General features: G+C 51.9%; 1 protein-coding gene across 2 annotated transcripts in view; it reads right to left on the bottom strand.

The window, feature by feature from the left end:
- Positions 1-731: 731 nt before the first annotated feature.
- The window catches only part of AHCYL2 (adenosylhomocysteinase like 2), a 63982-nt gene continuing 39874 nt past the window's right edge, over positions 732-24839 (bottom strand). For both annotated transcript variants that reach the window (XM_058806116.1, XM_058806117.1), the window contains exons 3-17: positions 21625-21768; positions 20254-20354; positions 19418-19520; positions 16313-16407; positions 12429-12535; positions 11169-11285; positions 9601-9664; positions 8304-8392; positions 6983-7053; positions 6623-6717; positions 5561-5659; positions 4950-5018; positions 4793-4871; positions 4166-4286; positions 732-3169 (exon numbers count right to left, since the gene is read on the bottom strand). In XM_058806116.1, the coding sequence (XP_058662099.1) occupies positions 3163-3169; positions 4166-4286; positions 4793-4871; positions 4950-5018; positions 5561-5659; positions 6623-6717; positions 6983-7053; positions 8304-8392; positions 9601-9664; positions 11169-11285; positions 12429-12535; positions 16313-16407; positions 19418-19520; positions 20254-20354; positions 21625-21768 (1361 nt within the window). In that variant the 3' untranslated portion in view covers positions 732-3162. The remainder of the gene's footprint in view (positions 3170-4165; positions 4287-4792; positions 4872-4949; positions 5019-5560; positions 5660-6622; positions 6718-6982; positions 7054-8303; positions 8393-9600; positions 9665-11168; positions 11286-12428; positions 12536-16312; positions 16408-19417; positions 19521-20253; positions 20355-21624; positions 21769-24839) is intronic.

The following is a 24839-nucleotide window of genomic DNA, read 5'->3' on the forward strand; positions in this document are numbered from 1 at the left end:
CAGAACGCTGCCGTGGGGGTTACGGGGTGTCCCTGGAGCCTGAACTGGGGCAGCAGGGCGGGAGCCGGCGGTGTCAGAGGGGCCCATGGGGTGGCCATGGAGGGGCCGGGGGCACCTGTGGGGCTGCAGCTGCCCCAGCCAAAGGTCCCCGTCCCCGAGGCAGCCCCAGGAGCACCCGGGCCCTCGGGCTGTGCAAACCCCGCGGTCCCCATTCCGGTCCCAGGCAGCTCCCGGGGCCCTGGAGCGGGGTTTGTTTCCATTCCCACACCCGGTAAGGGGTGGTGGTTGTTTTTGGGGTGCCTGTGGGTCAGGTTTGTGGCTGGGGAGGTTCCGGGTGCTCGGCTCGGTGCCCCTCACGTCCCGCATCCCTTCAGAGCCTCTGGAGGGCTGGAGACCCGCAGGGTTTGGGTCGGAATTCCCTCGGCTGCCCTGGCGGCGTGTGCGGCTCTGCCGGCAGGGCGGGAGCAGAGCAGATAACGGGATTGTTCCGGAGGAGATAACGGGACCGGGATCGTTCCCGCAGCGCTTCCCAAGGACACGTCGGGGCCCAGAGCCCAAACAGCTCCGGCTGCCCAAGGACACGGCCCCGGAGCCGCTTCCCCAGCTGGAAGTGTCTGGAAACAGCAGCAGCAGCTCAGGGCTCCCCAGCCCGCCACCATCCCCGATCCCTCCTTGTCCCACCCCAAAATCCCACCTGACCCCACCTGACCCCAAGGACGCTCGGGAGAGGCTGAGTTTTCCAATGTTTTATTTGTGTTTTGAGATTACAGAGTCTTTATTGCTGATCTAATACAATCACTCAGACATTAATATTTAAAACATCCTTCTGAAATGTTACGGTTGCGACGTTTTTGTTTCCTCACTGCTGATGACCAGTTTTGTCTTATTATTATCTCTAAAGTTCAGAACAGAATTAATTTCCTTTATGCGATTTTGCTGGTGTTACCTAAAATCTCTTTTTTCCTAAGTCTTGAAAAATGCGTTACATTAAAAAAAAAAAGATGAAAGAAACCAAACCCCATTACATGTTTAATTTAGAGATGATCATAAGATATGATTCCAGGTTGATTAGGAAAAAAGCCAAGCGAGCCAAAAAGCTTTTACAGGAGAAGCAGAACATGGAGAAGAGCTTTAAAAATCGAGGTGGGAAAAGCCAGTTGGGATTTTAGTATTAATATATATATATTTTTTTTTTTCCCTTCCTATCTACCTGGAAGATAAAGGGGGGATAAACTGGGCACGAAGGGATCGGGGCTGTGCAGAGCAGGCACGGGCAGGACGCGGCTCTGGGGATCAGAGGGCTTGGGATGAAAGGGGCTTTTCCAAAAGGGGCTTTTCCAAAAGGGGCTTTTCCAGGGGCAAGTGGCTGTGCTTGGGTTGGGAAGGGATTCCTGTTCTTCCCAAAGCTGCTCTGCCCCAGGGACCCCACGGCCACGTCTCACCTGGGCCAGGAGCAGCTCCCACGCTCCCAGAAAACAGCAGGGCCTGACACAGACCTGGATCCAGCCCGGGGAGAAACACCTGGGTGGGATGTTTCAAATTGCTCAGGGGATTCCTCCCAAAAATCTCAGGATCTGGGTAAAATGAACGAGCAGAGATCATTTTGAGTCTGTGCTTAGCGATCAGTCTGCTGGAAGCTTCTCAAGGCCTGAAGGTCTCCTCAAGGCCTTCACAAAGCCCTGACGCCTTCCCAAGGTCTCTTCAAGGTTTCCTCAAGCTCTTCTCAAGGTTTTCCTTCCTGATTTTGAGAGATTTCAAAGAGAAACTTGGAATAAGCCGGCACATGGGAACGTTTGCTCTGGAGATGAGCGACTTGTGGCCAACCTGCCTCCAAATCTCCTGAGAGCCGTGGGAAGGACTTGAGGCTGTAATTCCTCTGTTTTCCCTTCCTTGTGCGTGAACGAGCTGCCACAAAAAAGTTCTCCGTGACGGCAAAGAAGCCCAGGAGGACAAAGCACGGATCTGCAGCTGATGAGAGACTCGGAACCAACAGGGAGGACAGAGGCTCCTGTGCTCACGGAGCTGTTCCATTTCAGAAGGATCACGTTCTCCACATGAGGGACAGAAGTGACTCCGCTCCGACACTTGGGAAGTCACCTTGCTAAGGGTCACGCTGTCCTGTGCTCAGGTGGGACATCCTGGGATAAAACAGGGAACTCTGGCAAATTCACTCTCCATCAGCTGTGACACGTCGAGGTGACCGAAGGGTTTTAGTGGTGCTGAGCTCTCTCCTCGCACAGAACCCGTGGGGGTCACTCCGCCGGACGTCTCATACAATTCCAGATTCATACAAATATGACCAGAAAATAAAACTCCCAAGGTTTCCAATGAGGACTGAAATTCAGCTGGAGAGGGACCTGGGTCCTCCCAGCCGGGCGGCCGGCGAGCTCTGCGTGGCGCGGCAGGAGCCGCCGGCGCGGCAGCAGCATCGGTGGGCGAGGCCCTTCCAGCAGCGCTGGGAACACGACTTTGGTTGATCCAGAGAGGTTGGCACTCGGAACGACAGCAGCAGGAAAACGCCGCGGGGCTGTGCCCAGGGGAGCGGCGCCGGCTCCTCCGCGCTCGGGGCTGTCCCCGGGCACAGCTCCGGGCGGTGCTAAGGCGAGGTTCCCCGGCTGGGCACGGCCCCGGGCACTCCGGGGCACACGGAGAGGCTTCTCCAGCCAGATTCCCGAGGTGGCTCCCGGCCTGGAGCCAAGGAGGATCCCGGCTCTGTTGTCAAAGAGCCAGAGATCCCCCGGCTGCCGGGCTGGAGAAGCGCTGGGGCGTGGAGGAAACCAAAAGCGACTCCCAGGCCGGGTGCCACCGAGCGGGGGTGAGCAGGGATAAGGGAACATTCCACAGCTCGATTCCAGCAGCTTCCTCCTCGCCTTCCCCGTCCTCCCAGCCCCGAAAAAGAACGAACCCAAAGAGAAAAATGAAAGGAACGGAAAGAAAATCCAGCGTCTCCCAGTCCCGCGGCAGGACGAACACCAGTGGCAGAGGCCACATGAACAGTATTCTAATTTAATAAATAAATAACCTAAAACACACTGTCGACTATGGCAGCAAGCCCGGCTCTAGCGTGGGAAGCTTGCGCGGTTTCATCCTGTACAGTAGTTGAGAAAGACTCGGGTGCTTGTGGCGGTTCCTCGCGTTTCTCCGGGGCGCGGCGGCAGGAACTCAATATCTGGGAAAAGGAGGAAAAACGGGGATTGGTGAGTGAGAAGGGAGGAAAAGCTGCCCTGGCATTCCCACGGTGGATTCTGGGAGGGGGAGACGCCAAGGACAGAAATGGCTGAGGAAGGGACTCGGTCCTCGCTGCCTCTGAGGTGCCCACGAGAAGTTGGAGGGGTCGTGGCTCCCCCTCAGGGCAGGGAATTCCCTGAGACCCTCAATGGATCCCAACCTTTCCAGGACAAACCTCGCTCCCCACAAGGCTGGGCCAGACACCAAAACCAGGGACAAACCTCGCTCCCCACAAGGCTGGGCCATGCCAGGCACAGAGAACTGAACCAGAGGGAATTCCTCCACAGCCACAGGGAAGCACCAGTAGTTTGCAAGGGAAAAAGCTCAGGATCTGGGAAAACCCAGTGATCCCCAAACTGGGAGTGTTCTGGTGCTCTCTGCCTGCCAAGAAAATCCTTTTTCCTGCAGGAAAAGGCTCTGGGCTTCACCCTCCCAAGCACTTTTGTGCAAAGCCATTTCATTTTCACAGTGGAAATTCATGGCAGTGCTGGCTAAAAATGTGGAAAGGGAAGCGATTCAGGGCTCCTACTGAAAATTATTATTATTTTGGGGATCTGCCCAGCCCGTGCTCAGGAAGGAGCCATGGAGCTGAGCCTAGGGAGCAGCCCCAGGGCCGAGGCCACTCTGTGCCACCTCATCCTCCGTCAAACTTTAAAAATAAATCTGCCACCGAGCCGGTGGCATCGCGCTGGCATCTGCCACGTCTGGGTGACAGCTGCTGCCACACACAAAGGGCTCCTGTCCTGCCAAGAGCTGCTGTCAGGGCTCCAAGTGCACCATGCCCTTCCTGCTGCCTGCACCGGGATTGCGCAGGGACCTCGGAATCATCTCAGGGAATGGGTGGGGTTAAACCCCAGGTGTCCCCCACACCGGGGCAGGAGCAGAGGGCTGGGAGGGGACAGGGAGGGGACAGGGAGGGGACAGGGCTGGAGGGCACCTGTAGTAGTTGGGTTTGAAGGGTCCGTTCTTGTTGAGCCCCAGGTACTTGGCCTGCTCGTCCGTCAGCTCCGTCAGGTGCGCGTCGAAGGTGGGCAGGTGCAGGCTGGCCACGTACTCGTCTGGGGAGGGCACAGGAGGCCAGGCCTCGTCACAGCAGGCAAGGGAGGCCACAGCGAGTGCCCCGCGCTGAGGCACAACCCACCTGGCACCTCTGCTTGGTGACACCCCAGCCCAAGACCAGGATAAGCCAGCCTGCCCTCAAAAACCCCAACTGCCACCAAAAAGCCCATTCTGCCCGAAGTGTGCCCAGGAGGGGGCTCTGCTGGGGGAGCTGCTGGCAGGGGTGAGGCCCCATCCCTGGCACAGACCCCACAGGACACCCCCTGAACAGGGAGGCACCCCCTGCTCTCCACAGGTGGGACAGGAGAGCAGCAAGAAGCTGAAAGCCCCTGAGCTGGGCCCAGTGCCACCTCCCAGCTGTGACAGTGCCCAGCCTGGCCCAGTGCCACCTCCCAGCTGTGACAGTGCCCAGCCTGGCCCAGGGCCACCTCCCAGCTGTGACAGTGCCCAGCCTGGCCCTCCCAGCCCAACAGGCACGAGCAGAAGGCAGTGGGAGCATCGTTACCCATTTTTTTAGGCAGCAAGTACACGTCCTGCTTGTAGCGGCCCTCGGGAGCGTTGTAGAGCTCTATCAGAGCCAGGGCCTGCGGAGAGGACACCGGGGTCAGAGCTGCTGTCCCTCAGAGCAGGGCCTGTGCCCAGCCCAGCCCAAGCCCCCTCACCTGGGTGGTGGCCGTGATGGACAGGACGAAGGTGGGCACGGTGGAGCAGCTCAGGTTCAGCAGGCGGCCCTGGAAGCAGAATCTGGCTGTTAACAGGGCACAAACCAGGCTGTGACCCCACAGCAGGGACAGCAGCCACTGGAGCTGTCCCTGCTGTGTCACCTGCACCCAGCCCACTGAGGTGTGGCTGCCCTGGAGAGGGATGAATTAAAACAGGGGAGCTTTTCCTCATCTCAGGAACTCAGGGGGGCCCTTGTGGCTCTGCACAAGTCCCTGCCAGGAGGGCACAGCCGGGGGGATCAGGCTGTGCTCCAGGGAACAGGGACAGGAGCAGAGGGAGCGGCCTCAGGCTGGGCCAGGGCAGGTTTGGATTGGATTTTAGGGGAAATTTCTCCATGGAATGGGCTGTAATGCATTGGAATGGGTGCAGTCCCCATCCCTGGAGGCATTCAAAGCCCTGTGGATGTGGGACTTGGACACATGGTGGCTTTGGCAGTGCTGGGAATGGTCGGCCCTGATGGACTCAGAGGTGTTTTCCAACCTAAAGCATTCTGTGATTCCCTGAGCCAAACCTGCCATGCACAGGGACCCTGAGCTGCAGCTGCTCTCACCTCTGCCAGCAGCACGATCCTCTTGCCATCGGGCCAGATGACGTGATCCACCTGGGACCTCACCCGCTCCCAGGTGAGCTCGGGCGTGCGCAGGCTGGCCTGGAACACGGGAAATGTCACAGCAGCACCAGGGAGCCCCGGGAGCTCAGACACGGGGTGGGAACAGCAGCAGCCCCTGCCAGCGCCCTGGGATTGTCCCCTTGGAGCCCAGCCCAGTGACACCTCTGTGAGTCACAGCCTGGACTGTTTCTGTGAGCTCAGCACATCAGAGCTGCACCATGGCTGTCCAAGGGCTGCTGAGGAGGATTCACCATCACCCCAAACAGCATCACTCAAAGTACAACCACCCCAAACACCATTGCCCCAAAGCACCATCACCCTAAAGCACTGTCAGCCCAAAACGCCATCACCCCAAAGCACTCTGACCCTAAAAGAGTTGCCCCAAGGCACCATCACCCCAAATACCACTGCCCTAAAGAACCATCATCCTAAAACACTGTAACCCCAAAGCACCATCACCTTAAAACACCATGATCCCAAAGCACCATCACCCGAAACACTGACAGCCCAAGATGCCATCACCCTAAAACACCGTGACCCCAAAACAGTCACCCCAAACACTGTCTACCCAAAATACCACCAGTCCAAACACTGTTAGCCCAAAACTCCATCACCCCAAAACACCATCACCCCAAACAGCATCACTCAAAGCACAACCACCCCAAACACCATTGCCCCAAAGCACCATCACCTCCAAACACCATTATCCTAAAGCACTGTCAGCCCAAAACTGGGCACTCTGACCCTAAAAGAACCATCGTCCTAAACCACTGTAACCCCAAACACCATCACCCTGAAACAGGCACCCCAAACCATCACTATCCTAAAGTATCATTACCCTGAACACTGTCACCCCAAACCACCATCACCCCAAACACCACTGCCCAAAAGCACCATCATCCCAAACCACTGTAACCCCAAAGCATCACCACCCCAAAACACCATCATTGCAAACCCCATCACCCCCAAACTGTCCCCCCAAGCCCCGGTGGCCGTGCTCACCACGTCAATCTCGGTGTTGGAGTGTCCCATGTTGCAGACAATGCAGCTGTTCTTCATCCTGTCCAGATGTTCCCTGGTCACCACATTCTTGTTCCCTGCCAGCACCACAGCCCTGGATCAATCCCTGTCCTGCTCCACCTTTGGGGCTTTCCCTCAGGCTGGGCTGGGCTGGGGCCCTTTTGGGGTGGGCATCCCCACGGGGCCCTTTTGGGGTGGGCATTCCCAGGAGACCCTTTTGGGGTGGGCATCCCCATGGGATCCCTTCTGGGGTGGGCATCCCCATGGGATCCCTTCTGGGGTGGGCATCCCCAGGAGACCCTTCTGGGGTGGGCATCCCCGTTTCCCCCCGCTGGCCTGTACCTGTGCAGGTGATGACGATGTCCACCTGCCTGATGACCTCATTGAGCTTCACCAGCCGGAACCCGTCCATGCTGGGAGGGAAAACAGGGACAAAGTGAGCCCAGATCCTGATTTTAACCCCCTGATGAGCCATTGGGAGCTCCTGGGGCCATCCTGGAGGGTTTGGGACATTTGTGTGGAGAATGAGAAGGGATTTTGGGGCTTTCCCATCTGCAAACGTCAATTCTGGACCCTGATGGGTTTTTCAGAGCTGCTCCTCCTGCAGGGAACATCCAGGAGCTGTGGATCCGCTCAGAATCCAGGTTGGGATGGATTTAGAGCATCCCAAAAACCACCCCAAAGCTGTGGGTGCCCCTCCCCACCCCAAAATCCTGATTTAGGCACCTGCAGAGCCTCGGGGTGCTGAGCCTGGCAGGCCTGCCCTGCCCTCCCCAGCAAGGTGAGCTCAGGGATAACAAGGGCAGGCTAGACTTTTTTGGGATTTGTTGACAATCCTCCCCAGAGCTCCTTCCTGTGCCTCTCACGAGCTGCAAAATTGAAGTTACTAAAATAAAAAAGTCATTTTTTTCTGCTGCATGTCCCCATTTCCTGAGCTTTTCCCATGCCAGCTCCTCCTGAGAGGGGCCCTGTGCTGCTGCAGGGCCAGGGAAGGGATGGCTGGGAATTCCCAGCTGAGGATGGATGAAGGTCACAGAGCAGCCCAAAAGTTCATCAGCTCTGCTAATTAGAACTCGTTATCCTCTCACCACAACCTGGGGAGGAGCAGGCTGAGGGTTATGGGGGCTCTGGGTGTTTTGGGGTCCCACAGCTGGGGATGCAAAGGAGGATCCAAACCCAGCTGTGTCTGCTGAGGGGCTGGGGGGTCACAGGACCTCAAACACCCCCAGGGTGAGGGGTGGGCACAGCCCTGGGACAGCCAGGGAGCAGCTCATTCCCAAAATCCCTGCAAGCCATGTCCTAAACTCCTGCCTGCTGTGGGGTGGGAGAAACTGGGAGATGCTTTAGGGCAGATGGGATAAACTGGGAGATGATTTAGGGCAGGGCCCTTTCATGGGATGGGATAAACCAGGAGATGTTTTAGGGCAGGGCCCTTTCATGGGATGAGATAAAGCAGGAGAAGCTTTAGGGCATTTCTGGGATGGGATAAACCAGGAGGTGTTTTAGGGCATTTCTGGAAGGGGATGAACCAGGAGAAGCTTTAGGGCATTTTTGGGACAGGATAAACCAGGAGGTGTTTTAGGGCAGGTCCCAGGGCAGGGCTGGGGCTGCAGGAATCCCTTGGGATGGGGTTTCCAGGGAAGATGAGGGGTTCCAGCCCTACCAGGCCTGCAGGGCACAGATGGGGTCGATCTCGGTGACGTAGACGATGGAGCCCATGGCCTTGAGGGCAGCACAGCAGCCCTTCCCCACCTGCAACAACAGGGACAGGCTCAGGGAAACCCCACTGCTGGGGCAGAAACCCCACTGCTGGGGCACAAACCCCACTGCTGGGGCACAAACCCCATTGCTGGGGCACAAACCCCACTGCTGGGGCACAAACCCCACTGCTGGGCACAAACCCCACTGCTGGGGCAGAAACCCCACTGCTGGGGCACAAACCCCACTGCTGGGCACAAACCCCACTGCTGGGGCACAAACCCCATTGTTGGGGCACAAACCCCACTGTTCCTGGGGCACAAACCCCATTGCTGGGGCACAAACCCCACTGCTGGGGCACAAACCCCACTGTTCCTGGGGCACAAACCCCATTGTTGGGGCACAAACCCCATTGTTGGGGCACAAACCCCACTGTTCCTGGGGCACAAACCCCACTGTTCCTGGGGCACAAACCCCACTGCTGGGGCAGAAACCCCTGGAGCTGGAGCCATCTGAGACCCAGGCCTGCCTTAGGGAACACAGGCACTACAAACCCCACTGGTTCTGGTCCCAGGGATTATTTTCCCCCCAAACATCCCAAATGATCCCAGGGGAAGTTCCAGAGCCCCTGCAGCCTCTGCTCCTCTCAGGAAGCTTTAGGGGTAATTAACCTCAGAGTGTTAATGAGCTTTAACCTTTGCCCAGCACAGGCAGTGCAGGGAATCCAGGTTAAAATGTTCCCAAAAATGGGATTACAGCAGGAAAACCTGACCCGTTCCAGCTGCTTGGACATTAAAAAAATTCCAGTGGAGCACCCACTGCAACTGGTGTGAACTGGTGCTGAGAAAAACTGGGAAAAGAGGAATATTCCCATGGGGAGAGGGTGGGTGAAGGGATAAATCAAGACTAATTCTCTCCTGATCACTGGAATGCCCAGAACATCTGCAGAACCTCAGATTTTAGTAAAATCAGATTAAATATAATATTAAACTTATAGAAATACATCTTGTATCAATATGTGGGCATGCCAATATCCAGATTTTAAATATATGCAGAATATTTAATGTATTTTTTTAAAGCTTTTGGCATCTCTTTAATAATAAAGAAATGAAGAAAACTTTCAGGTTTTGGCAAACTCCTGAGGTTTGGAGGCTCCTGCAGGTGCAGAGCAAAGACCTGAGGGTGGAGGAAGCTGTGCTGAGGATTTACACCTGGAATTCCCAGTGGGAAAAGGGGGAAATTGGGAAAAGGGAGCCCCTTACCTCCCCATAGCCACACACCACCACCTGCTTCCCTCCAAACATCATGTCTGTTGTCCTCTTCAGGCTGAGAAAAAAGGGAAAAAAAAACAATTAAAGGTCAGAATTCCAGCCCAGCACTGAGAGCTGCTCCAAGGATGGACCCACAGCTGAATCCTGCATCCCTGAAATTCCAGGGGAAGAGAAACCCCAAAAGCACCTAAAAATTCCCTTCTCCTTTTGGAAGGGTGGGGGTTCTTTTGTTCTTCCAACAAAGAGGATGGAATTTGGGTTTGGAGCCCTTTTCTGTTGATTTTTATTCATTAACCCTTTGTTTTGACATTTCCAAAATACTGAAAATCCTATCCAAAAATCCTTTAATGTGAATTTTTATTGCCAACCCCCAAGGAAGAGCCCCAGGAGCAGCAGGGGAGTGGGATCTCCTTGCCAGAATCCCAGAGATTTCCCAAATGCAGCTCCCCCTTCCTCTGGTTTCCTTTGCTCCATCCCTGAGCGTGTCCTACATTCCAGGCTATTTTTAGCTCTGGAGTAAATAGGTTAGCAGTGCAGGGAAGGTGAAATTCCCTCCCTTTTCCAGGAAATTCAGCTAAAACCCACAGCAACTCTGGGGCACCTCTGCTCTCCTCTGCCCTGACCCCGTCTGAAATTCCTGCACCAGGCTGAGCCCAAATCCCAATTTACCCCTGAGGTGTTTGCTGGAATCCCAGGACTTTTTGGGTGGGGAAGGACCTTAAATCCCATCCCATCCCATCCCATCCCATCCCATCCCATCCCATCCCATCCCATCCCATCCCATCCCATCCCATCCCAGGGACACCTCCCACTGTCTCGAGCTGCTCCTGTTCCTGCCACAGCTGCTCTGGGAATTCTGTTCCCAAATTTCACCCCTCATTATTCCTACTCCCCGTTCCTTGCACATCCCAAATCCATGGACTGCTCATGGATTGTGCCACAAACGATGTCACAACAGGACAAAACCTGTCCCAGCCTCACTTGGCCGTGATGGAGTTTGGGCTGGAGGGACACAGACACCCAATTCCATGAAAACAAAGGGAACAAAGAGCTGGAGAGTAAAGAGATAGAGGGACACACAAGGGACACAGGCAGATTTTATGCCAAGGGGAGAGGGACAGGACAGGAATTCTGATGTGCACCAGAGGTAGGGAAGGATTTTATTCTCTGACAAACAAATTGAGCTGAGATGATCCAAATGGCAGCAGAGCAGAGCCCTGAGGGAATTCTTCCCCATTCCTTGTGGGAATTCCTCCCCATTCCCTGTGGGAATTCCATTCTCCCATTCCCCCATGGGAATTCCTCCCTGTTCCCTGTGGAGATTCCTTCCTGTTCCCCGTGGGGATTCCCTCCCCATTCCCTGCAGGAATTCCTCCCTGTTCCCTGTAGGAATTCCTCCCTGTTTCCCATGGGGATTCCTCCCTATTCCATGTGGGAATTCCTCCCTGTTCCCTGTGGGAATTCCTCCCTGTTTCCTGCAGGAATTCCTCCCCATTCCCATGGCAATCCCTCCCCTTTCCCATTGGAATCCCTCCCCGTTCCCCTGGGATCCCTCTCACCCATCCAGGATGGATTCCCTGCAGCAGTAGAGGTTGTCAAACTTCTGCTTGGTGACGGAGTCGTTGACGTTCATGGCTGGCACGCAGAGCTTCCCTGCCTTGGAGAGCTGGTACAGCCTGGCACGGGCACAGAGCCAGGGGTTATCCAGGGAATTCAGCCCTGCTCTCAGGGGATTGGGGATGGGAAGGGCCCTAAAGATCAGCCTGGCCATGGCAGGGGCACTGGACACCATCCCAGTGCCCAGCCTGGCCTTGGGCACTGCAGGGATCAGGGGCAGCCCCAGCTGCTGTGGCAATGCCAGCCCAGGCAGGAATTCCTCATTGCCAAGATGCCACCCATGGCTGCCCTCTGGCAGTGGGAGCCATTCCCTGTGTGCTGTCCCTGCAGGCCTTGTCCCCAGTCCCTCTGCAGCTCTCCTGGAGCCCCTGGAATGTGCTGGAAGCTCTCTCTGGAGCCTTCCCTCCTCCAGCATCCCTCTGCTCTCAGCTCTGGGCACAGACCCAACTCCCCATAGCAGGAAAATCACTAAAAATTAATTCAAACACCTCACTGTGGCTCTTTTTTCAAGAGAGTCTGAAAATCCTGTTCCTGCTCCAGCCCTGGGGAAGGAGAACCTGCCTTTGGAAATCTCTTCTTCCCACACTGGGATTTCAGATCCTAAAAATATCACCAGTCCTCCTGCTGACCCCGCTGGTGCAGAGCTGGAGCCATTTCCCTGTTTCACACATTTCATTTCCCTGCTCCAGGAGCTGCCTGAGCCTCTGGCCAAGCTCTGATCAGCTCAGAGCTGCAGCCAAGCCTTTCCCCTGCAAGGACTCAGCCAACAGTGCTGCTCTCCTCAGTTCCCTGGCACCTGGGATGGGATGAATTCCATGGAAAAGCTCCTGTGACACCTCCCAGCCCCCAGAGCTGCTCCCGCCCAGCTCTGCTCCTGCCAGGGACTCAGGGATTTCATTCACTCATCCCTCAGGTTCTCCCTTCCCCAGAAACAGCTCAGCTCCTCTTCCCAAACCTCACTTCTACCCACGGATTTAGGGCAGGGCTGCGCTCCTCATCCCTCCTGTTCCATCTCCACTCAGCTGGGAGCCTCTCCTCCCTCCCACCCCAGGAGGGGCTCCTGCTCCTCGTGCGAGCTCAGAGCAGAAACTGCTTTAATCCTGCCCAGATTGAAGCAGTTTCCATGCCAAGCCAGGCCTGGGAAAGCAGAGCCCAGCTGCTGGAGGCTGAGCTCAGCTGTGGGGCTGAGTCCTGAACCAAACCTGTGCACCCCGGTGACGCTCTCCTCCACGATGCCCTTGATCTTCTTGAACATGTTGGGGTATTTCTTGTAGATCCAGTGGGTGAGATCCCCCCCATCATCTAGGATCTGGAATGGAAACAGCCACAGAGTCACTGGGGCTGGCAGGGAGCCACTGCTGGAACAAAAACACTGGAGGTGAGTGAGGAGAGAGAGGAAAACTCTGGAAAACTGCCCTGGGAAGGGCAGGCAGGAAAACAACTCAGCCCCAGGAATCTCAGAATTCCAGGGAAAAGAGAGGTCCAAGACCTTGGCCAGTCTTATGTGTGTGGAAACACCTGGAATGGCACCCAGGGGAGGTGCTGGGCCCAGAGGGGGCCTCTGGAGAAGAAAAGGTCCAAAAAAAGGAAAAAACCCAAATGTGGAATTTGCCACATCCTCCTGCCCCCAGGAGGCCCCGTGGCCTGGGGCAAGGTGGGAAGGGTGAAAACCCTGCTGGATTCCAGGGAAAGCAGGAGCAGAGCTCACCCAGGGCAGGGGAGGATCCTGCTGGATTCCAGGGAAAGCAGGAGCAGAGCACACCCAGGGCAGGGGGAGTGCTCAGGGGCTGCACAGGGGGACAGCAACACGGCCACCATCAGCCTCAGGGCCACCATCATCATCATCATCATCCTTGCACATTCCTCACACTGATGTCAAAGAATTTTCACTGCATCATCACCATCATCATCATCATCATCATCATCATCATCATCATCATCATCATCATCATCATCATCATCTCACTCTTTGCACATTCCCTACACCAAAGACTTCTCACTGCATCCTCCTCCTCCTTCTCTTTCCATATTCCATATACTGAGATCAAAGACTTCTCACTTCATCATCATCATCCTCATCCCTGCATATTCCACACACTGATGTCAAAGACTTTTCACTGTGTCGTCATCATCATCATCATCCTCATCCTCATCCCACTCTTTGCACATTCCCTATACCAAAGTCAAAGATTTCTCACTGCATCCTCCTCTTCCTCCTCCTTCTCCTCCTCTTTCCATATTCCTTACACTAAGGTCAAAGACTTCTCACTTCATCATCACCATCATCATCATCTTCATCCTCTTCTTTGCATGTTACCTACTCCAATGCAAGGAACTCCAACGGCATCATCATCCTCATCATCCTCATCATCCTTCTATATTCCATACACTGATGTCAAAGACTTTTCACTGCATCATCATCATCATTATCATTATCATCATCATCATCCTCATCCCACTCTTTGCACATTCCCTACACCAAAGTCAAAGATTTCTCACTGCATCCTCCTCCTCCTTCTTTTCCTCCTCCTCTTTCCATATTCCTTACACTGAGGTCAAAGACTTCTCACTTCATCATCACCATCATCATCATCATCATCATCTTCTTCATCCTCTTCTTTTCATGTTCCCTAGTCCAAGGAATCCTGACTGCATCATCATCATCATCCTTCTATATTCCATACACTGATGTCAAAGACTTTTCACTGCATCATTGTCCTCCTCATCCTCCTTCTCCTCCTCCAAGATTTCTCACTTCATCATCATCAATCATCATCATCATCATCATCAATTATCATCACCCCATGGTGATCCCTTCCCACAGGATTCCAGGGAGGGTTCAGGGATTCCCTGCTCTCCCAGCTCTGCCCTGAGGCCAGCAAAGGGGCCCTGCCCTGAGGCATCTCCCAGATTTTCCCCACCCCAGAGCAGCAGGAGTGCAAGGACGTGGCTTGCAGGGATTTGGGGAATTCTGGGTGTCCCAGAAGCCCAGCCCTGGGTGGAAGCGTCCCTGTCCCCGCCCGTCTGCTGCACTTGGAGCTCGGTGGGGACCCTCCGGAGCCTTCCCAGGGAAAAGGAGCTGTCCCTCTCCTGGCACAGGGGTGACACTGCCCAGCTCTGCTGGGGGCTTTGTGGGGCCACCACGCTGCCACCCAGGGACACAGAGCTCCTTGGGAACGTTCTGCTCCCACCTTTTCCGGAATTCTGGAATTTCCGCTGCAGTGAGCGCCGGGAGCAGCTGCTCCTGCAGAGCTCCTGGGAGCACAGGGTGTCCCCAGGGAATCCATCCCCAGCTCCGTGTCCCATCCACGGGCTGGGAAGGGTTAAGTGGAACTGGGAGCTCTGCTGGGCCAGCCAGGGAGGAATGTGGAATTCAGAATCCGGAATTCCCTGCCTCCCAGGACTCCTCATTTCATTAATCCCTGCTTAATGTTTAATGTTTAATCCTCTTCCAAGAGAGAATCCAGCCCTTGCCAGGTTTCCCTTTCCCAGGGGAACAGGGCATGGAAACTCCACAGAGAGATCCCTGGAGGGGCTGGGAGGTCACCTTGGTGTGGCACCCCAATATCCAACAGCCCATCCCACATTCCTGCAGTATTCCCAGCTTTTTGCAGGTTTGGCCTCATTTTTTTTCTTCCAAGCAGGTTTGGGTTTTTTTTTTTGGGGGGGGGGGGGGAAAACCACTTTATTTGAGAAAGAAGTATTTTTTCCTGGAGAAAAGCAGCCTTGGCAGCCCCGGAGCTTCTCTCCCAACTCCCTTCCTCAGCCCTTCCATCCAATGTTTTCTCCAGCAGAAAATCCCTAGAGAGGCTTTTCCATGAAGGAAACCCTGCAGATTTCATATTTTCCAGGAAAAAATCCCTTTTCTGAACCATTCCTGTCCAGAGGGACCCTTCCCCTGAAGGTCAGAATTCCCAGAGCCCCCCATGAAGGATTCCCAGAATGGAATGGCCACGAACTGGCCCCATGTCCAAGGACCAGGGAGCAATGATGGGGAAACTGAGGGTGGCACAGAATTCCCAGAGCAGCGGGGGCTGCCCCTGCATGCCTGGAATGTGAGAGCCAGGCTGGATGGGGCTGGAGCAGCCTGGGATGGTGGGAGGTGTCCCTGTGGAACCCAAACCATTCCATAATTCCATGACTTTAAGATTCTTCTCACACCCTGCTCCTCACCCAGTGTCCTATTTCTTATCTCTAAACCCATTTATAATAATTTCTTATCTCTAAAACCACAGATCTCCAAAATCCAGCAGAATCTCTGGGAACAGCTCCAAGATCCTGGTGCTCCCTCCATCATTTCCATGCTCCAGGAGCAGGTCTGAAATCAGTCCCAGAATGAAGAGATCCTGGGGAAAGCAAAATCTGCATTTTCTGGGACTCTTGACTTGCTCCAAAAGTGACATTTTGGATGGGAAATGATTCCTCAAAGAGCAGAACAAAGCTGCTCTCAGGTCTAGACTCAGTCTGATACCTCGGGGGTGGATTTCTTTGACATTCCTGGTTCTTTTTAAAGGTGACAGTGACTGGAAGGGACAAAAATCCCACCTCAAACGAGCCAATATTGGCAAAAACCCAACCCAGATCCACGTTTCCACCTTTGATCACTTCCCATATTTAGATCAGGAGCTCCAGGGCTCAAAATCCTTGGGGAAATGTGATGACAACAGCACATCTGACAGCTGAAAATTATTCTGCTCACCCAATTCCAGTTCCTGTTTTCCCTGGAAACAAGGGCAGGATAAAAAGGGAGCACCTGAGGTTTGTGTGGTTTAAAGTGTGGAAATCATGGAAAAATCTGGGCTTTGTTCCTACAAATCACTTCAGCCAAAGGTGAGAATTTAAAGGTGAAAAGGATGAAAAACTCTTTTCAAAAATACTCATTTGGAGCCATTTTTAGCAGCTTAAACTGCAGCAAGATGCTCCGAAATCAAACAAAACACCCAAAAAGCTGCATTAACACAGCTTCTTTTGGCAGCACTGAAACCAAACCTCACTTGGTGAGGTCCAGGAGGTTTTAGCTGCCCTTCCCTTCCCTCTCCAGGTGGGATTTTCCAGGTGGGAGTGTCCCAGGAGTTTCCCAACTCACCATGTTGGGCTGCCAGCCCTCGACGTTGACGCAGCGGTCGATGCACCACCAGAAATCGTCCTCGGATTCGCCCTTCCAAGCAAACACTGGGAACCCTGGCAGGGAAGGACAGGGGGTTAAGGCAGGAAAATCCCATGGGAATCAGCTCCTGGACACTGATTCATTAATTCATGTGTTAATTTCATAGATTCAATTATTACTCAGCTCCAGCCAGCAAGACCCACAGTGGGTTTGGCTTCTTCTGGGTGTCAGCCAGGTGAATTCTCTGACTTTATCCAGTAAAATCCTTGGGCTTACTCAGGTAAAACCCCTGGAATTATCAAGGTAAAATCCCTGGAATTATCCAGGTAAAATCCCTGGATTTATCCAGGTAAAACCCCTGGAATTATCTAGGTAAAATCCATGGACTTGCCCAGGTAAAACCTCTGGACTTGCCCAGGTAAAACCCCTGGACATGCCCAGGTAAAATCCTTGGCCTCACTCAGGTAAAATCCCGGGTCTTATCCAGGTAAAATCCTTGGCCTCATCCAGGTATAATCCTTGGCTTGACCCAGGTAAAATCTTTGGTCTCATCCAGGTAAAACCCCTGGACTTATCCAGATAAAACCGTTGAATTTACCCAGGTAAAATCCTTGATATGACTCAGGTGAAACCACTGAACTTATCCAGGTAAAACTCCTGGAATTATCCAGGTAAAACCCTTGGACTTATCCAGGTAAATCTCCTGACTTTGCCAAGTTAAATCCCTGAGTGTATCCAGGTAAAATCCCTGGCCTCACCCAGGTAAAATCCCTGGATTTATCTGGGTAAAATCCTTGGCATTACCCAGGTAAAACCCCTGGCCTTACCCAGGTAAAACCCCTGGATTTATCTGGGTAAAACCCCATGTCTTATCCAGGTGAAACTCTTGGTCTTTTCCATGTAAAATCCCTGGTTTTGCCCAGGTAAAATTCCTGTCATTGCCCAGGTAAAATTCCTGGATTTAGCCAGGTAAAACCCTTGGATTTACCCGAGTAAAATCCCTGGTTTTATCCAGGTAAAATCCTTGGCCTTACCCAGGTAAAGTCCCTGGATTTATCCAGATAAAACCCTTGGCATGACCCAGGTAAAACCCTTGGACTTATCCAGGTAAATCTCCCGACTTTGCCAAGTTAAATCCCTGACTGTATCCAGGTAAAATCCTTGGCCTTTCCCAGGTAAAATCCTTGGCATTGCCCAGGTAAAACCCTTGGATTTATCCAAGTAAAATCCTTGGCATTACCCAGGGAAAACCCTTGGATTTACCCAGATAAAACTCCATGTATTATCTAGGTGAAACTCTTGGTCTTTTCCATGTAAAATCCCTGGTTTTGCCCATGTAAAACTCCTGTCATTACCCAGGTAAAATCCCTGGCCATATCCAGGTTAAAACCTGTGGTAAAATCCTGGTTTTAGGGAAAACCCCTGGATTTAGCCAGGTAAACCCCTGGATACACCCAGGATTTCCCAGGTAACCCCCACACGCTCAGTTTCTGCTCTGTAAATCACATTCCCCCCAAAATTCTCTCTTTCACACGAGTTATGCCCCAAATTATAGAATTTAAACTCAGTTTCATTTCTCTGAGCAAAACAACTTCCAGCTTCAGCTCATAAATGACATTTTTACCAAGGATTTTACCTGGGCAAGACCAAAGATTTTACCTGGGTAAGGCAAGGGGTTTTTCCTGGATAACTCTAGAAAAAAACCCAAAACATTCCAAGAGTTCCAGAGCTTTAGAAAGGGGTGATTTTGTGCTGTAGGTTTATTCTAAATTGAAGAGAATGCAAGGAAAAAGCCTCAAAGGGGTGATAAATGATCTAAAAATGATGGGGCAGCAAAAATTCCCTAGAAAATGCAGTAGGAATTCCTTACAGAATGCAGGAGGAATTCCCTATAAAATGCAGGATGAATTCTCCATAAAATCCAGGAACCCTCTATAAAATGCAGGAGAAATTCCCTGTAAAATCTAAGAGGAATTCCCTATAAAATCCAGGAGGAACTCCCTATAAAACCCAAGAGGAATTCCTTATAGAATGCAGGAGGAATTCCCTATAAAGTCCAGCAGAAATTCCCTATAAAATGCAGCAGGAATTCCTTATTGAATGCGGGAGGAATTCCCTATGAAATCCAGGAGGAATTCCCTATAAAATCCAGGAGAAATTCCCTATAAAACCCAGGAGAAATTCCCTACAAATCCAAGTAGAAATTCCGTATAAATCCCAATAGAAATTCCCCATAAAATGCAGGAGGAATTTCCTATAAATGCAGGAGGAATTCCCTATAAAACACAGTAGAAATCCCCTATAAATCCCAGAAGGAATTCCCTATAAATCCCAGGAGCAATTCCCTATAAATCCCAGTAGGAATTCCCTCTAAATCCCTGGAGGAATTCCCTATAAATCCCAATAGAAATTCTCTATAAATCCAGAAGAAATTCCCTATAAATCCCAGGAGGAATTCCCTATAAAGTCCAGAAAAAATTCCCTATAAAACCTGGGAGAAATTCCCTATAAATCCCAGTAGAAATTCCGTATAAAGTCCAGGAGGAACTCCCTATAAATGCAGTAGGAATTCCCTATAAAACCCAGTAGGAATTCCCTGTAAATCCCAGGAGGTATTCCCTGTAAAACTCAGTAGAAATTCCCTATAAAACCTGGGAGAAATTCCCTATAAATCCCAGTAGAAATTCCGTATAAAGTCCAGGAGGAACTCCCTATAAATGCAGTAGGAATTCCCTATAAAACCCAGGAGGAATTCCCTGTAAAACTCAGTAGAAATTCCCTATAAAACCTGGGAGAAATTCCCTATAAATCCCAGTAGAAATTCCCTATAAAGTCCAGAAGAAATTCCCTATAGAACCCAGTAGAAATTCCCTTTAAAATCCAGTAGAAATTCTCTATAAATCCAGTAGAAATTCCCTATAAATCCCAGCAGGAATTCCCTGTAAATCCCAGCAGGAATTCTCTATAAATCCAGTAGAAATTCCCTATAAATCCCAGCAGGAATTCCCTGTAAATCCCAGCAGGAATTTGCTATAAATCCAGTAGAAATTCCCTATAAATGCAGGAGGAATTCCCGGTCCGTACCGCTCTCGGCCAGCGCCGCCGCCACCTCGTTGAGGGTGGAGTAGATGTTGCAGGCGGCCCAGCGGCACTGAGCGCCCAGGGCTCCCAGCGTCTCCATCAGCACCTGCACAAACACACGGAAATCAGCAAAAATCGGGGGTTATTTACACAAACACACGGAAATCAGCAAAAATCGGAGGTTATTTACACAAACACCAGGGAAATCAGCCAAATCGGGGGTTATTTACACAAATACCAGGGAAATCAGCCAAATCGGGGGTTATTTACACAAACACATGGAAATCAGCAAAAACTGGGGTTTATCTGCAAAAACACCATGGAAATCAGCAAAATCGGGGGTTATTTACACAAACACCACAGAAATCAGCAACATTGGGGGTTATTTACAGAAACACCATGGAAATCAGCAACATTGGGGTTTATCTGCAAAAACACCAGTGGGAATGCCCAATTTGGTGTCAGTTTAGGGGATGAGCAGTGGGAATGGCCTGTTTGGGATCAGTTTTAGGGATGAGCAGTGGGAATGGCCTGTTTGGGATCAGTTTATGAGATGAGTAATGGGAATGTCCTGTGTGGGGTCAGTTTAGGGAATGAGCAGTGGGAATGGCGTGTTTGGGGTCAGTTTAGGGGATGAGCAGTGGGAATGCCCTGTGTGGGGTCAGTTTAGGGGATGAGCAGTGGGAATGCCCTGTGTGGGGTCAGTTTATGAGATGAGTAAAGGGAATGTCCTGTGTGGGGTCAGTTTAGGGGATGAGCAGTGGAAATGCCCTGTTTGGGGTCAGTTTAGGGGATGAGCAGTGGGAATGCCCTGTTTGGGTTTGGGATCGGGCTCTCACCGCTGTCTGTGCTGTGATGTGAGTGCAGCCCACAATCTTGGCCCCAGCCAGGGGCTTCTCCCCCTGAGCTCTCTTCCTCAGAGCCATCAGCGCTGGCATCTCTGCGAGGAAAATGGGAAAAGGAAAATTGGGATGGGGTGGGAACAGCTCAGGAGGAACACCTGGCATTCCCATAAACTTACACAGCATCAAAACAGCCAAAGCCTCCACAGCAAACACACCAAAATCTCCGAAACCCAAACACATCAAAATCCTCAAATCCCAAACACAACAAAATCCCCAAATTCCTCTGGAGTTTTCTCTGTTATGTTCAAATTTCTGCCCCCAGGTGAGGCTGCAGGAAAATCTGCTTTGGGCTGAGGATTTGGGATTTGCTGCTCCACCTCTCCAACATCCAACACAAATCCTGCCTGGCCTTTGCTTTTTTTATTTTTTGGAGGTAAAGAAGCTAAACCAAAATTGTGATGTTTATGGGATGGATTTCATCTTTTATACTGATTTAACAAAATGAGTTTGATTGTAGAGTACTCCTAACCCTGTAACTCCTTTTCCATCCCCAAAATCCCATGGACGCTTCCCCATCCCAACAGGAATGGGGTCAAGAACGCCTGCCTGGTGTTCCCATGAATTTGAATGGCTGTGGCAGCTTCAAAACAGCCAAAGCCTTGAGAGAAAACCCCAAATCCATCAAAATTACCCCCAATCCCGCTGGATTTTTCCTTATTTTATTCAAATTTTTGCCTCACAGCTGAGGCTGCAGGAAAATCAGCTTTGGGCTGAGGATTTGGGATTTGCTGATTTGCTCCACCTCTCCAATATCCAAACCCTGCCTGGCCTTTTTTTTTTTTTTTTTTTTTTTTTTTTTGAGGTAATCAAGCTAAACCAAAATTGTGATGTTTATGGGATGGATTTCATCTTTCCTACTGATTTAACAAAATAGCTTCGACCATAGAATAGTCTTCTAATGGTTGGAACTACACAGCACAACCCTGTAACTTCTTTCCCATCCCCCAAAATCCCACAGAAGCTTTCCCATCCCCCAAAATCCCACAGAAGCTTTCTCATCCCCCAAAATCCCACAGCTTTCCAATCCCCCAAACACCACAGAAGCTTTCCCATCCCCCAGAATTCCACAGAAATTGTCCCAACCCCCAAAATCCCACAGAAGCTCTCACAATCCCCAAAATCCCAGAGAAACTTTCTCAACTCCCAAAATTCCACAGAGGCTTTCCCAACCCCTAAAACCCCACAGAAGCTTTTCCAACTCCCAAAATCCCACAGCTTTCCAATCCCCAAAACCCCACAGAAGCTTTCCCATCCCAACAATCTGGGGGCAGGAGGAGCCCCGAGGGGCAGAGGAGGGACCCTTACCCTGCTCGGCGATCTCGATCTCGCGGCGCCCGAACTCGGCCTGTTTGATGTTCTTGACGCAGAAGTCGCTGCTGCCCTTGGAGTTCTTCTGCTGCTTGTCCCTCGGCGAGGTCTCATCGTCGGAGCTGTCCGTGCAGGAGGCAGCTGCAGGGAGCAGGGCAGGTCAGCAACGGGGGAAAACGTTCCCCAAATCCCCAGCACCCACAGGGAAGGGTGAGGGTGGCCCACAGAGGGTGTCCATGGATGTCCATCCATCCCAGCTCCATCCACCCCCAGATGGGATCTCTCCTTCTCCTCACAAGGGGAATTTTCTCAGCTGGATTTACCTGGGATGAATTTTTAATTCTCACTGACCTCTACTTCAACACTACAGCAGAGGTGATGGGATTGAGCACTGCCTGGTTCCCACAGGAGTTCGTCTCCATGGCCTTCTCCCACCTCTCTTCCCAAAGTTCTCCCACCTCTCTTCCCAAAGTTCTCCCACCTCTCTTCCCAAAGTCTCCCACATCTTTTCCTAAAGTTCTCCCACCTCTCTTCCCCAAGGTTCTCCCACCTCTCTTCCCCCAAAAGTTCTCCCACGTCTCTTCCCAAAGCTCTCCCACCTCTTCTCAAATGTTCTCTCACCTCTTCCCGCAAAAGTTCTCCCACCTCTCTTCCCCCAGAAGTTTTCCCACTTCTCCAAAGTTCTCCCACCTCTCTTCCCTAAAGTTCTCCCATGTCTCTATCCCAGTTCTCCCACCTCTCTTCCCAAGGTTCTGCCACCTCTCTTCCCCAGCATTCTCCCACCTCTCTTCCCAAAAGTTTTCCCACTTCTCTTCCTGAAATTCAGGCCTCCACAGCTCCAAGACATGCCACAAAATGCCTGCTGAGGTTTAGAGCACTTCCAAACCCAGCAGGAATTGTAATTTCAGACCCTATTCCATCCTGAACAGCCAGGTGAGTTGATTATCCTGTGGGATATTGTGGGATTCCTAATCCTTGGATTTGCTCCATTTTGGTGTTCCTTCATGGTGATGATGAGCTGCTGCTGCTTGGGAGGCTCATGTGGGATGGTTGGAAGGGAGGATAATCCACAAGCCTGGTGTGGATGTCCAGGGAGCTGCTGGCTCCCAACCCTCAGGGTATTTCGGGAATTGTTTGGAAAGCCAGGGATCACCGGATCCTGTCCTGAGCCCCATGGGATGGGACTGAGGGTGTGGATGTGCTGAATTCACTCCAGGATCTATCAATAATTGCCTTCCTTCCTTATCAGTGTGCTCCAAACCTCTGATTATGGAATTAGCCCATGGCAGACACATGGAAGAGCCCTTCATGGAGTCAGAAATCCCCTTTCCCGTTGGATTCCTAAAATCCAGTGTACTTGAATAAAATCACATCCATTTCTGATTGGAGTCATGATGGATTAATCACCACTTTGGATCAGCTGAAGGAATCCTTTGTGCCACATTTTCTGGAATTTGGATTTTGGATTGTGCCACGTTTTCAGATTCTCTGGAATCCTTCCCCACTGGGGGAAACCAAACCTCTCCTTCCATCTTCCAGGACTGGCACCAGCAGCCAGAGAAATGTAATGGGCTCCAAATCCCAGCTCCTCCTCCCTCTCCAGGTGACCCTTCCAGGACCTAAATGGCCATTCCCACATTCCTCATGGAATTGTTCTGCTCCAAGTCCTTCCTCTCCATGTGAACCTTCCAGGACCCAACTGGCCATTCCCACATTCCTCATGGAATTGTTCTGCTCCAAGTCCTTCCTCTCCATGTGAACCTTCCAGGACCCAACTGGCCATTCCCACATTCCTCATGGAATTGTTCTGCTCCAAGTCCTTCCTCTCCAGCTCCTGTGGTGCTTGTAAACTGAACCTGGGGCCTGGCATCCAATGGTTTTGTGTCCACTCCAGAGGAATTCTGTGGTGGAGCAGCTCCATCCCTGATGGCCCTGGTGGAGCTGGCTGATATTTTGGATCACTGGGAATGATGGACATGGTGATGGATACTCCTCCTTCCACATCCCCAGAGGCCTTGGGAATCCACGGGAGCTGCTCCAGCCAATGGTCAAGATTCCCAGGTTCCACCCCAAACCTGCACTGGGGGAATGGGGCAGCAGGAAGGGGGGAGGTTCTCACAGCGCTGATCCCAGCAGCATTCCCAGAGAGCCACAGCATTCCAGTGGCATCCAGGCCTCGAGCGGGGATGGATTCCAACAGCCCCTTCATTCATTCAGAGTAAATTCAACAATCTTCTACCCTGATCGGCTCCAGGGACATTTCCACACCAAAAACCCCAAAAAAGTTGTTAAACTTTTGGGACCATGGGGTTGTGTTTCCTGCAGGACCCAACAAGCTCCACGCTTTCCCTCCTGGCTCGCGGGAAGGGTTTCAGGATTCCAGGGAAAAAGCTCAGCCAGGGCACTGTGAGTGTGCCAGGCTCCCCCAGAGCTGCCCAGCTCCCCATCCCAGGGAATCAGGAGGGAATTAGGCATTGCTGGAATTTCTCCCCATCCTTGCTGAGTGTTGAGTCCCACCCTGCCAACAACCCCTGAGGGCAGCAGGGCTCGTGCTCTGCTCCCAATCGCAGAGCAGATCCCAAGGGACCAGGAGCCCGGATTAACCACAAAGGGCACCTTGTATAAAACCAAACTCTATGTCAAGGGCCCCAGGATTAATTACTTGGAGGAGGATTAGTTCCTTGGAGAGAGTTAATCTGTGTAGAGGTTGATTTAAAACCACAGAGTTTTGGTTCTGGAGGTTAAAAGTAATTTTTTTGAACAAAAATAATCCTGTCTGGAGTCGCCAGATTTTCATAGGCAGGAGGGTTTATACTATTAAATAAATCTAAAATATAGAAGTGTACATAAAATTGCAGTAATTAAATGAATGCTGATAGTTAATATAACAGCAAACCAAATCTCTAAAAGTCAATTTTGCCTTTGCTTTTCTGTAAAATAAAGAACAAGGACTGAAAGGAAAGGATTCCTGTCATTAACTGATGGGACAGTTTCATAAAAATACTCTCCAAAATTGATTAATGAAAACTTCCTCCCTGTGCTTGGCACTCTGTGAGCTATGGAAAACTGAAACATCAATTGGATTATTTGTGTTACACGTTTGTATCTCCGTTCAGAGAGGCTGAGGATTCCACATCCCTGGAGGTGTCCAAGGTTGGAGAAGGCTTGGAGCACCCTGGGACAGTGGGAGGTGTCCCTGCCATGGCAGGGGT

This window comes from Ammospiza caudacuta, chromosome 5, assembly GCF_027887145.1.
Source record: "Ammospiza caudacuta isolate bAmmCau1 chromosome 5, bAmmCau1.pri, whole genome shotgun sequence".
Lineage (NCBI taxonomy): Eukaryota > Metazoa > Chordata > Aves > Passeriformes > Passerellidae > Ammospiza > Ammospiza caudacuta.